We start from the raw sequence: 14,682 nt of genomic DNA, 5'->3' as shown, positions 1-14,682 counted from the left end.
AAATCAACAGCAGACCAGTAGAAACTGGATGAGAATTGTGCTTTATTCTTCCACCCAGGAAATGGTTAAAAAATAAAGTGGTTGTATTTTTACAGGCCCGTTTCAATTTGAGTAACACTGCTGAATTGAGACACACCATTAAATAAAAATATATAAATATATAAATATTTATTATTATTTATAGTAAGTGTTCTTGTTAAGAAATGAGAGAAAGAATTAATGATGAACAAAACATTATTTATTTATTTATTTATTTTCTGATCAGATTCATGGTTCTCATGCTATTCCTTTTAATAATAGGAATTGTTCTGTTAGTATAGCAATAGCCACTCTGGGATATTGTCAGTTTAATGCAGTAGTATAGACAGTTGTATGGATTTAGTGTGTGTTGGTATAAAGGTTAAATTACCTGTGAACATTAATGTGATCTTTTAGTGTTTATTGTATCTATAGTAGTAGAGTGTTTGGATGTCAGAGTAGTAGCTATAGTTGTATAGTGTTAATATAGAAATATGGTAGAAGTATTGGTATAGAGTTAGTATAGCAGTATTGATAGTGGATAGATGTAGGTTTTTTGGTTCATGGATTGTAGGGTTAAATATAAAAAAATCTAAAAGGTGTGCGTTATAGCTGACACCTATAAGAACACTTTATAGTAGGTTTTATGACTGAGAGTCATTCCTTTCAAATGCTATTGAACTTTATATTATGGTATATTGTGTGTATGAGCCCATTTGCTAGTGAAATAAATGGCATATTTTACACATAATTGAATAGTTTATTTTATTAAATATCAAAAATCTAAAAGGCGTGTGTCATAGCTGAGACATTCATGAATACTTTACAGTTGGTTTTATGACTGTAAGTCATTCCCTTTAAATGCTATTGGAGTTAGAATCATGTATAACAATGTCGTATGTAACTTTAGAGACGGTCCTTTAATTTGCAAATATCTGCGAATATCGAACGTCCAACATCAAGACAACTTGATTCCAGTAACTTCTGTAAATTTTTATTTTACTGTGCCCCTCTTTGTCTCTCTCCCATGGGTCACGTCTCTGCCCTCTTTATCCTTGCCGCCTCTCACTAAAACACAGAGCACTCATTAGCCAAATTCCGCACAGGTGTGTAATCCTTACCACTCACTTTCTCCACCTCTGCCTGCGCTCGAACATGCCCCCACTTCCACATACCCCCACCACCCGTCTCAGACCGGGGAGCCGTCCGGCCTGCCACCGACTCCCCCCACCTTTCCGAGAGAGGATATCTGTCACAGCCATCTGCGCCCCGGCCTGTGGACCACCCTGAACTTAAATGGCTGCAGTGCCAGACACCAATGAATTATCTGCGTAGTGGCATCCTTCATGCAGTGGAGCCACTGGAGCAGGCATTGTTCAAACAGACGGTGTGGGCTTGTCCCAACAGATAGTATCAGAGGGTGAGGACTGCCCATTTGATGGCTAGACACTCCTTCTCAATCACGCTGTACTTACTCTCTCACACTGAGAGCTTGTGGCTGATGTACAGCGCAGGGGCGCTCCTCTCCCTCCACATCCTGGAACAACACAGCTCCCGACCATCTGTCTGATGTGTGTGTCTGCAAAACAAAGGGGGAGAGAGAAGTCAGGAGAATATGAGAATGGTCCGCCATAACGTGCAGCTTTTACATGAATAAAAGCCTGCTGGAACGGCTCTGTTCACCGGACCGGATCTGGCGCTCTCTTTTTAGTGAGATCAGTCAGTAGGCTGGAGACATCCGAATAATTAGGCATAAACCTATGATAATAGCAGGCCAGCCCCAGGAACTGCCTCACCTCCAGGCCATCCAGTCCCAATTCCCAATTCCACCCATCCAATTGCACACTTCTATGGGTTCACCGTCAGTCCTGCTTGTCTCCGCAATCTCAGAACAGCCCTCAGATGCTCCATGTGCCGCTGTGAATCATTACTACAAATAAAAATGTCATCTACTGTGTTGTGTTGAGAACATTCAGTGTTTTCTGTTAAATTAATTCCATATGTAATGCGCAAGAGCAATTTCCAAAGACATTCATGTTCATTTCACATTTTTGATAACAACATTTAAAAAATAAAAAAGTAAAACAAACAAACTAATACCTAACTACATGAATTTTAAAAAAGACGATGTTTTTGCAACAAAGAATTAATATTGGTTATTCGTGCTGTCCGAATACTTTTTCCCTCTCAGTTTCATTTTTTTTAAAAACATATCTTTGTTTATGTTTATGAGTTCATATGTTTTTGTTCACATTTATAAAAACAAAGTTAAAATTCATTATGTGTGTAAATTTGAAGTGATTAGACTGAATTCATTCTGCTGCTACCATCATGAGTTCCATCATCAGTAAAGATTAGTGAGAATGTTCCAGAAGCAGCCATGCAAGCCCAAGCCATGACACTATGCTTGAACCATGAGCTTGTATGTTCTGGATCGTGGGCAGATCCTTTCTTTCTCCACACTTTGGCCTTTCCATCACTTTGGTAGAGGTTCATCTTGGTTCCAGAACTTTTGTGGATAATCTCTGTATTTCTTTGCGAATTCCAATCTGGTCTTTCTGATTCTTACTGCTGTGAGAGGTTTGCGTCTTGTGGTTTGACCTCTATATTTCTGCTCTCGAAGTCTTCTTCACACACTGGATAGTGAGACCTTCACCCTGCCCTGTGGAGGGTGCTGGTGATGTCACTAGCTGTTGTTTTTGGGCTTTTCTTCAAAGCTGTCACAATGTTTCAAATCAAGAGTAGATATTCAGAGCTATTTATTGTTTAAACAATCAATCTAACACAGAGGTTCTCAAACTTTTGCAAATAAAGCCCCCCCATACCTTTTCTATCATGTGCCCCCTCCCCTATATATATATAGATATATATATATATAGTCTGTTTTTGATAGATATATAGATAGCTAGATTTTTTTGCTTTTGTGTTTTTTACTTTTTTAATTAATTTTAATTACTTATGATTTTTTAAAAATAACTTTTATAAAACTATATAAGTTTTAAGGACAGGTATGGCACATGAATGATATAAAATGTTTCTGAACACTACAACGACGTTGAACAAGATAACTAAAACTAAAGGCTGTAATAGCATGGACTATTTTACATGGTTGCTGGTGATGTCACTGACTGTTGTTTTTGGGCTTTTCTTCAAAACTCTCACAATATTTGTCATCAACTGCTGTTGTTTTCCTTGGCCGACCTGTTCCATGTCTGGTCGGTAGTATACCAGTGGTTTCTTTCTTTTTCAGGACATTCCCAATTGTTGTATCGGCTATGTCCAATGCTTGCACAATGCCTCTGATATATGTTCCCTCTTTTCTCAGCTTCAAAATGGCTTGCTTTCCTCCCATAGACAGTTCTCTGGTCTTTATGTTGGTTTATCCTTTTTAATAACAAATTCAGTCTACACAGGTGAAACCCAGAGCTCAAACCAAGAGTAGATATTCAGAGCTATTTATTGTTTAGACAATCAGTCTAACACAGAGGTTCACAACCTTTTGCAACTAAAGCCCCCCCAAGCCTTCCCTATCATGTGGCATGCCCCCCCACCATATTGGAGGAGCCCAGGTATATTGATTATCTATCTATCTATCTATCTATCTATCTATCTATCTATCTATATATATATATATATATATATATATATATATATATATATATATATATATACAGAGAGAGAGAGAGAGAGAGAGAGTCTGTTTTTGATAGATATATAGATAGCTAGATTTTTTTTGCTTTTGTGTTTTTTTACTTTTTTAATTACTTTTCATAACTTTTATGATTTTTAAAAATAACTTTTATAAAACTATATAACGGACAGGTATGGCACATGAATGATATAAAATGTTTCTGAATACTATAACTACGTTGAACAAGAGAACTAGGCTGTAATAGCATGGACTATTTTACATGTAAAACATGTTGCATTAAATTCGTCTCACGTTCTAAAAACATTCGCATGTGAATGATGTAAATTGGGATGAAGGGCGCGTCTCATTATCCATGACATTGTTAAATCTCTGCCTCTCAGCCCCTCACTGAACAGAGCAGACGCAGAGAGAGGTGTGAGTGCAGCGTAAAGTAAGACCTCGCGCTTGCAGGACTGTACTGGTGATATTTGGAAAGTCACAAAGGTTTACCCAAAAAGTTGATAGATTTGTCTGTAGGCGAGAAAAAAAGTCGCTACAGGGGTCTGAAAAGTCTCTAAGTTGGCAATGCTGGTCTGCAGTGTATAGCCTGCTAGATAAAAGGCAGGCTAAGCTCCGCCTCTCCCCAACAAAAAGAAAATACAGAGGGAGAGGGAACACGGGGTTTTTTATTTATGCACATTCTATTTCAAAAGCAATAAAATACACTGAGTACCCAAGTGATGCCCTGTCTGTTTTTTTCTTGGAAAAATTTGCTCCCCTCTTCTGATATCTCCACGCCCCCTGGTTGAGAACCACTGATCTAACAGTTCACACCTGGGAAGCAAGAAACACCTGTCAGTCACATGTTCCATTATTTTTGATCACATGGAAAACAGGGTGGGTTCAAACAAAAGGTTGCCATGTTCAAAGTTGTTTAACATATTTGGATGCGAGGAGTGGACCTCCGTGGTGGTTAAGATGCTGGGTCACTGATCGGAAGGTCATGAGTTCAAACCCCAGCACCACCAAGCTGCCACTGTTGGGCCCCTCAGCAAGGCCCTTAACCCTCACCTGCTCAGATGTATACATGACATATATGTAAGTCGCTCTGGCTAAGGGCATCTGCCAAATGCTGTAAGAAGTAAATGTAAATATCAGGTCATGAAAGCTGCAGTTCTGACCAATCTTCTCATATTCATCTTTTGATCTCAAATTACAAATATCTTCAGTGTATAGCAAGAACAAAAGAACTGGCCTTGCTGTTTCAATACTTTAGGACAGAAGTGTATGTTGGTAGAAGGGTTAAATTACCTGTTAAGTTTAATATGATCTTTTACTGTTTCATCCAGTTCGTCCTCCCTCACCCATTAGAAACGGTAAGTGAATTGATCATATACAGTAGTATAGTCTATTGTATGCTAATAACTATAGTTGTGTAGGAATGTCTAGAGTGTTAGTATAGTATAGTTTGATCTGCAATGGAATTGTAGTCTCTACAGTTGTATAGTCTTATTATGGTAGAACCTACATTTGTGTATATCATACAACATTATCTTTAGTATTATAATAATGTAAAGAGTGGGATAGTGTTAGGATGACAGGGTACCCATAACTATTGTCGTATTGTTATTATAGAAGTTTTTATAGTGCTACAGTATTAGTATAGTTGTATCCATAGCGGTATAGAGTTAGTGTACTAGTATAGACAGTTGTATGATTTTAGTATGTGCTAGTATAAGGGTGAAATTACCTGTTAAGATTAATATGATCTTTTATTGTTTCATCCAGAGCCTGACAAATCGGTTCCTCCTCCCTCACCCGTTAGAAATGGTAAATACATTGATCATATGTACAGTATTTCTGGTTGTGTATTAGTATTTATATTAAATATCTATAGTACTATTGTTTATTGTACACTAATATCTATAGTTTTATAGGAATGTATAGAGTTTTAGTATAGTATATTTGATCTGAAATGGCATAGAAGTATCTACAGTTGTATAGTCTTATTACAGCAGTACCTACATTAGTATACATGATACAGAATGATCTCTAGTACTTTAATATTATAATAATATAAATAGAAGGATAGTATTCTGAAGTATAAATGTGATAAATGTAAGTTGCTCTGGATAAGTGCATCTGCCTAATGCTGTACATGTATGTATATAAAAATGTTAGTATAGTAGAGTAATATCTACTGTGGTATTGTTAGTATAGTAGTATTTACAAAGTTACAGCATTAGTATTGTAGTATGCATAGTGGTATAGTATTAGTGTTATAGTATCTATAATGCTAAAGTGTTAGTATAGTACTACAGACAGTTGTATGGTTTTGTATGTTAGTATAAATTACCTGTTAAGTTTAATATGATCTTTTATCATTTCAACCAGGCCCTGACAAACCAGTTTCTACTGCCTCATCCAATATAGAACGTAAGAAAATTAATCACATAAACAGCATTTCAGTTTATATATTAATATTTATATTAGTATCTAGAGTAGTATACTTAATTGTACTCTAATATCTATAGTTGTGTAGGAATGTCTAGAGTGTTAGTATAGTATAGTTTTATCTGCAATGGAATTGTAGTCTCTACAGTTGTATAGTGTTATTATGGTAGAATACATTTGTGTATCTAAATAGCATTATCTTAAGTATTATAATAATATAAATAGTGGGATAGTGTTAGAATGGCAGAGTACCCATAACTATTATGGTATTGTTAGTATAGTAGTATTTATAATGCTACAATGTTAGTATAGTAGTATTTATAGTGCTACAGTGTTAGTATAGTAGTATTTATAATGCTACAGTGTTAGTATAGTAGTATTTATAGTGCTACACTGTTAGTATAATAGTATTTATAGTGCTACAGTGTTAGTATAGTAGTATTTATAGTGCTACAGTCTTAGTATAATAGTATTTATAGTGCTACAGTGTTAGTATAGTAGTATTTATAGTGCTACACTGTTAGTATAATAGTATTTATAGTGCTACAGTGTTAGTATAGTAGTATTTATAGTGCTACAGTGTTAGTATAGTAGTATTTATAGTGCTACAGTGTTAGTATAATAGTATTTATAGTGCTACAGTGTTAGTATAGTAGTATTTATAGTACAACAGTGTTAGTATAGTAGTATTTATAGTGCTACAGTGTTAGTATAATAGTATTTATAGTGCTACAGTGTTAGTATAGTAGTATTTATAGTATAACAGTGTTAGTATAGTAGTATTTATAGTGCTACAGTGTTAGTATAATAGTATTTATAGTGCTACAGTGTTAGTATAGTAGTATTTATAGTACAACAGTGTTAGTATAGTAGTATTTATAGTGCTACAGTGTTAGTATAGTAGTATCTATACTGTAGTGGTATAGTATTAGTAAATGTAAAGTTTTGGTGTTTTCTAATTTAGCTACAAGTCATCCAGCTCAACAGGATTACATGCAGGAAACGGGTAATTTAAATTGTCACTGTTACTTTTTAATTTGTGTGTGTTTGTGTGTATCAATCTCTATTAATTTTTCTTCTAAGCGATTCCTAGTAAAGACACAATGTAGGTGACGTAAACCACAGCAAATCTAAAGCATCTTCATGTCATGATTGCTATTAATTGTGGATTTAAAAACTAGTTAAATTGATGTGGTTCGATACAAAAGGCACTGATAATGCTGAATACAGACGAGTGAAAACACTTCATAAACGTTTTATTCTGAGTGGGAATTCACCTTGTATATAATAGGAATGTCTAGAGTTTTAGTATATTATAGTTTTATCTGCAATGCCATAGTAGTATCTACAGTTGTATAGCGTTATTATGGTAGAACCTACTTTAGTATGTGTGGTATTATCTTATATATATTTTTTATAATAATATAAATAGTGGGATAGTATTATTATAGCAAAGTAATGTTTATTCTGGTATTGTTAATGTTGTAGTATCTATAGTGTTCGTGTTAGTATAGTAGAATCTATAGTGGTATAGTGTTAGTATAGTAGTATAGACAGTGCTACAGTGTTAGTATAGTAGTATTTATAGTGCTACAGTGTTAGTATAGTAGTATTTATAGTGCTACAGTGTTAGTATAGTAGTATTTATAGTGCTACAGTGTTAGTATAGTAGTATTTATAGTGCTACAGTGTTAGTATAGTAGTATTTATAGTGCTACAGTGTTAGTATAGTAGTATCTATAGTGCTACAATGTTAGTATAGTAGTATCTATAGTGCTACAGTGTTAGTATAGTAGTATTTATAGTGCTACAGTGTTAGTATAGTAGTATTTACAGTGCTACAGTGTTAGTATAGTAGTATTTATAGTGCTACAGTGTTAGTATAGTCGTATCTATATTGTAGTGGTATAGTATTAGTAAATGTAAAGTTTTGCTGTTTTCTCTTTTAACTACAACTCATCCAGCTCAACAAGATTACATGCAGGAAACGGGTAATTTAAATTGTCACTGTTACTTTTTAATTTGTGTGTTTTTGTGTCTATCAATCTCTATTCATTTTTCTCCTAAGCGATGCCTAGTAAAGACACAATGTAGGTGACGTAAACCACAGCAAATCTAAAGCATCTTCATGCCATGATTGCTATTAATTGTTGATTTAAAAACTAGTGGCTCATGGTTAGTGGTAAATTGATGTGGTTCGATACAAAAGGCACTGATAATGCTGAATACAGACAAGTGAAAACACTTCATAAACGTTTTATTCTGAGTGGGAATTCGCCTTGTATATAATAGGAATGTGTAGAGTTTTAGTATATTATAGTTTTATCTGCAATGCCATAGTAGCAACTATTGTTGTATAGTGTTATTATGGTAGAACCTACATTAGTATGTGTGGTATTATCTTATATATTTTTTATAATAATAATATAAATAGTGGGATAGTATTATTATAGCAAAGTAATGTTTATTGTGGTATTGTTAATGTTGTAGTATCTATAGTGTTCGTGTTAGTATAGTAGAATCCATAGTGGTATAGTGTTAGTATAGTAGTATAGACAGTTGTATGGTTTTAGTATGTGTTGGTATAAGGGTTAAATTACCCGCCAAGATTAATATGATCTTATAGTGTTTCAACCAGAACCTGTTTCTACTCCCGAACCTGTTTCTACTGCCTCACCCGATATAGAATGTAAGTGAATGAATCATGTAAATACAGTATCTCCACTTGTAGACGCGCAGGTCTGCATATTTTACAGTATATAAACTAAAAATGCTGCACAGTGGGTAGTGTTTCAACCTCACAGCCTGTGTTGAGTTTCACGTGTTATCTCTGTGAGTAAAGATTTGCTGTTTTCTATTTTAGCTACAAGTCCTCCAGCTCAACAGGATTACACAGAGAAATCAGGTAATTAGGGGCCAAGCACAGAAGGTGCGAGGCACCTATTGTATCCATTATTTTCTTCTTCTTCTTCTTCTTCTTCTTCCGCTCGAGTCTATGGCAGCGCATAGAACTGCTTGCGGGAAAGTTATGAAATTTGGCACACAGATAGAGGGCAGTCTCACCATTAAGCATAGCAAGGTTGGAGTCTTTATCTCAAACCCTCTATCGCCACTAACTGCTCAAATGTTGACTTATGTTTATTCTAATAACTTTTTATCTGTAAGGCCTAGAAGAAAAATCCTTGTTTTTGTTTGATTCCTTGGCTCGTGCTGAGTCGAATGCAGACGGTTTCGTCCTGAATATATTTCTGCCATTTTGAATTTTCTGAAAACCATTTTTTTCTAACTCATCCTAAGTGGTTCATTTGATCTTCACCAAATTTGACAAATATGACTGCCACACAACTTTTGTTTATGCTCTTCTTTCCTGTAAGTCTGTAAATTCTGGTGTGGTGCATGCAACACTGACCCTAGTGGACATGCCCATGTAATGTGGAAGTATAAAGACTTCACTGTGAGAGGATCCTTGCATGACATCCTGAGCTGCTCACAGATACACACTTGCAGAAGTATAAATCAGCCCTAAGTACAGCAGTGTAGTATCTAAAGTGTTAAAGTGTTAGTATAAAAGTATCTATAGTGGTGCAGTGTTAGTATAGTATCTGTAGGTGCATAGTGTTATTAGAGTAGTTTCTGTAGTGGAATAGTGTTAATATAATAGTATGTACAGTTGTTGTTTTAGTATATGTTGGTATAATTCAATTTAAAATGAAAATTAATAACATCTTTTATTGTTTCACCAGAGTCTGACGAGACAGATTCTCCTGCCGTATCCATTATGGTACGTAAGTGAAGTAATCGTACTGTACACTGTATACTCTACACTACACAGTATTTCTGTCTGCATTTTAGTATTTATATTAGTGTACATATTAGTATGGTTTATTATAGTCTTACACCACAGTGCTGTTGAATTCTCGATTCTGATTGGCTGACAGACGTTCTGAGGTGTGCAGTTGGTTTTCAGTTAATGCACAGCTAAAGTAGTTCCAGTCAGGTCTTCACCACATTACGGTTCCATATCACTTCATTAACTGAAATAACAGAAGAATTAGTCTACTGTCCACTGTCTATAGTTTAATAATTTTAGTATAATATGGTATTTTCTACAGTGGTGGTATAGTGTAAGTATAACAGTATCTATAGTGGTATAGTGTAAGTATAACAGTATCTATAGTGGTATAGTGTAAGTATAACAGTGTCTATAGTGGTGTAATGTAAGTATAACAGTATCTATAGTGGTATAGTGTAAGTATAACAGTATCTATAGTGGTGTAGTGTTAGTATAACAGTATCTATAGTGGTGTAGTGTAAGTATAACAGTGTCTATAGTGGTATAGTGTAAGTATAACAGTATCTATAGTGGTGTAGTGTAAGTATAACAGTATCTATAGTGGTATAGTGTAAGTATAACAGTATCTATAGTGGTGTAGTGTAAGTATAACAGTATCTATAGTGGTGTAGTGTAAGTATAACAGTGTCTATAGTGGTATAGTGTAAGTATAACAGTATCTATAGTGGTGTAGTGTTAGTATAACAGTATCTATAGTGGTGTAGTGTAAGTATAACAGTATCTATAGTGGTGTAGTGTAAGTATAACAGTGTCTATAGTGGTGTAGTGTAAGTATAACAGTGTCTATAGTGGTGTAATGTAAGTATAACAGTATCTATAGTGGTGTAGTGTAAGTATAACAGTGTCTACAGTGGTGTAGTGTAAGTATAACAGTATCTATAGTGGTGTAGTGTAAGTATAACAGTATCTATAGTGGTGTAGTGTAAGTATAACAGTATCTATAGTGGTGTAGTGTAAGTATAACAGTATCTATGTCACGTATCGTGACGGAGCGGAGATAGGATGGATGCAAGTGCAGTATGAACAGTGTTTACTTTAAAGGAGAGACAGGCAGACAAATCCAAAACGTGATCCATAAACGTAATCCACAACAGGCGAAGGTCAGGCGATCGGCAAACAGGCATACACAGGATTAAACATGAATCAAGGTCGTGGTCACAGAAAACAGGGTCGATAAACAAAACGAGAAACATGAACTATGACGAGGAACTGGGAGCAGATAATCCAGCGTGAACTAACTCTAAACATGGACCGTGACTATGACTACTAAACGAACTAATCTAACTCTACGATAATCTTCTGCATTGTGTGCTGGGAGGCGTGTGGTATATATGTGGACATGATCAGCGTCTAAACTGCTAGCAGCTGAGGGCAATACAGACACACGTGAAATCCCAGCCAATGACAGAACAGGGAGGAGACGTTACAGAAACATAAACAAACACACGTGTCCAGATGTCACTACTGACAACAATGGAAAAGCAGGTGCTCGCGCATTCGCGCTTAGGATACGCTGCTTCGAGGGGGAATCATGACAGAACCTCCCCCCAAAAGGCACTCCTCCCGGAGTGCCATGAGTCATCCCATTTCATTGGCGGCCCCGGCCCCCTTGGCTGAATGTCCCAAGCAGAGCCAGGAAACCGCACGGTGTTCTTGGCGGCGCAGGGAAGCGGAGCGACGTCCCTGGCTGAACAGGGAGGCAGAGTAACAACCACAGCTGGGCAGACAGGCTGAGCGATGTCCTCGGCGGAGCAGGACTGCAGAGCAACGTCCCTGGCTGAACAGGGAGGCAGAGTAACGACCACAGCCGGTCACACAGGCTGAGCGAAGTCCTCGGCGGAGCATGAAGGCAGGGCGACGTCCTCGGCGGAGCAGGAAAGCAGAGCGACGTCCTTGGCTGAACAGGGAAACAGAGCGCTGTACTCAGCAGAGCAGAGAAGCAGGGCGATGTCCTCGTCGGGGCATGAAAGCGGAGCGACATTCACAGCAGGGCAGGTGGGCTGAGCGACGTCCCCGGCTGAACTGGAAGGCAGAGCCGACTGGCTGACACTTGGTTCTGCATGTCAGCAGACGTGGACGTGAGCAGAGCTTGGTTGTCCCCGTCAGCTGACTTGGGCGTGAACATAACTTGGCTGTGTGTGTCAGCAGATTCAGCCGTGAGCAGAACTTGGCTGTGTGTGTCAGCAGACTCGGGCGTGAACATAACTTGGTTGGTTGGGTCATCAGGTGGGAACATGAGCAGAGCTTGGTTGTTTGGGTCAGACGGGAACATGAGCAGAGCTTGGTTGTTTGTTTCAGTAAACTTGGGTGTGAGCAGAACGTGGTTGGCCATGTCAGTAGACTCAGGCATGAGCAGAACTTGGTCGGCCATATCAGTAGACTTGGGCTTGAGCAGAACTTGGTTGGCCGTATCAGTAGTCTTGGGCGTGGGATGAACTTGGGCGACCGGGTCGGTAGACTTGGGCGTGGGCTGAACTTTGTTGTTAGGCTTAGATATTAGCGGAACTTGGTCAACTGGATCAGCAGGCTTGGACGTGACATCAGGAACTTGAGACTTGAATTGGACCTCAGGGACTGGAGACTTGACTTGGACCTCAGGGACTTGGGACTTGACTTGGACTTCAGAGCCTGGAGACTGGACTTGGACTTGGACCTCAGGGTTGAGCTCTGGTGCTGGAGCCTCCCTGTTGACCTCTAGCTGGAGCTCGGCAGGTGAGCCCACCTCGTGGGTCTCAGGTTCGAGCTCTGAGGTCGCCAGGTTAACCTCCATCTGGGGCTCTGATGCTGGGGCCGCCCTGTTGACCTCTAGCTGGAGCTCGGCAGGTGAGCCTACCTCGTGGGTCTCAGGTTCGAGCTCAGAGGTCGCCAGGTTAACCTCCGGCTGGGGCTCTGCATGAGTTTGCCTGAAGTAGTGGGTAAACGGCAGGGCAGGTTTGCCTGCCAGACTTACCCCCCTGAAAAGTTGTTCTAGCTCGACCCTCGCCTCCGGACTCCCGAACCGCATCATGAACTCCCCCACAAACTGTTCTACACTATCCAGGTTCCTACAGTGCTTATCCAGTTGGAGCTGCACCCACTGACGGGCCGGTCCAAAGAACCAGGACCACATGAATCGGAGCCATTGCTTCTCCTCTGGCTCCTCTGGCTACCGCTAGTATCTATAGTGGTGTAGTGTAAGTATAACAGTATCTATAGTGGTATAGTGTAAGTATAACAGTATCTCAGTAAAAAAAGATTTCAGAAAACTTAAAGTTACTGCTTTACATCTGACTGTTATAAAGTGTAGACACTCTAACGTCTCAGTCACTTTTATGGTGAATGCTCCACCTAACCGGATTAAAAAGAAAACTAAAAAATTGTGATTTGCAGCTGCATTAATTTCACAGCTGCTATTATAGAAAATGGGTCAATGCCTTGTGACCAATCAGAATCCAGAATTCAGTACTGCTTCGGTATTTAACATACCAGATATAAAAGCATCTCATGTCTTTAATTATTTAGTAAGCATTGTATCAGAGTGCTAATCCATGATTGATAAATGAATGCATAAATGTTTTCACACAGGTCCAAATGGAGCAGATGTGTATTGCATCACATACCTGAAGAATCCAATAACTGTAAAAGTCATTAAAGTGTATAAACATCCAAAAGCTAGAGCCAAAAGTTTTCAATCAGTTGTTACTCTTCCAGTGGAGAGTATTTGATAGTATTTGAAATGTATGTTATGATAAGTTATGATCACTAATGACTATGTAGGAGAATTAGATTTTCTGTTTTTATTGCAGTTTTACCCTACAGGAGAACATTGTTCATTTTTAAAAATGCACATTAAAGGAGATTTTCAATAACATTATGCCTTTGTTTCTTTTTTTTTTTTAAAGTCACATTTTCACATTTAAAAGAAAACAATGTTAGTTACATTAAGAGATTAATGATATCACATCTTTGATAGCAATGTTTAATAAAAAAAGTTTTAAAAAAACGTTATTTATATAAGACAAAAAACAAACAAATACATATAGACCTATATACACACCGTAAGACTATGGCTATAGATTTTAAAAATAATAGAAGAATGAAGGTCAGTAAATAATCACAGTATTATGAGACATGTTATTGTTTACTGCAGAAGTTCCCATCCTCAACATTTCTGTGTATCTACTGTATTATAGACTGACAGATACAGAGCTACACATATAGATAGGCAAAATAATTATCATTATAAATGAGAAATAAAAAGAATTTCCTTAAACGAATGTCTGTACAAAACGCTTCACTCTCACTACCTCGTGGACGAACACTAAAACGCTCCGAACCACAAGCTGCAAAATCTTACCACGTTATTTTTGACATAATAATCTCATTATTTCTGACTTGTGGATTTCATCCCGTTTTATTATTTCAGGTTTATATACAGTAACAGTGTGTTATAGAAGTCACAGCTTTTATTTTAATGTGCTCGTTCGTATTAGATCTGCACAGATCAACACCTTCTGACCAATCACAATCCAGAATTCAGCAGCTTTAGAGGTTATCCTTGGTCTCTATCAAGTTAAAAAGTTACAAAACACAACATATCTTTAAATATATATGTATATTTTAACCATAAACATATATATGTTAAACATGCTGTGTGTGTGTGTGTGTGTGTGTGTGTGTGTGTGTGAGTGTGAGAGAGAGAGAGAGAGAAAGAGAGAGAGAATGGCATGGTAATCACGATCTTATT

The 14,682-nt window shown here is 37.5% G+C and overlaps 1 protein-coding gene across 1 annotated transcript in view; it reads left to right on the top strand.

Moving 5' to 3' along the window:
- The window catches only part of LOC128610751 (uncharacterized), a 32,900-nt gene extending 19,233 nt beyond the window's left edge, over positions 1–13,667 (top strand). Inside the window, exon 10 of the mRNA XM_053630169.1 lies at positions 13,521–13,667. Within this exon, the coding sequence (XP_053486144.1) occupies positions 13,521–13,559 (39 nt within the window). The 3' untranslated portion in view covers positions 13,560–13,667. The remainder of the gene's footprint in view (positions 1–13,520) is intronic.
- The last annotated feature ends 1,015 nt before the right edge of the window (positions 13,668–14,682 follow it).

The sequence above is a fragment of the Ictalurus furcatus genome, chromosome 7 (genome assembly GCF_023375685.1).
Source record: "Ictalurus furcatus strain D&B chromosome 7, Billie_1.0, whole genome shotgun sequence".
NCBI classification, from domain to species: domain Eukaryota; kingdom Metazoa; phylum Chordata; class Actinopteri; order Siluriformes; family Ictaluridae; genus Ictalurus; species Ictalurus furcatus.
The sequence above is the reverse complement of the archived record's forward strand: the minus strand, read 5'-3'. Positions and strand labels throughout refer to the sequence as shown.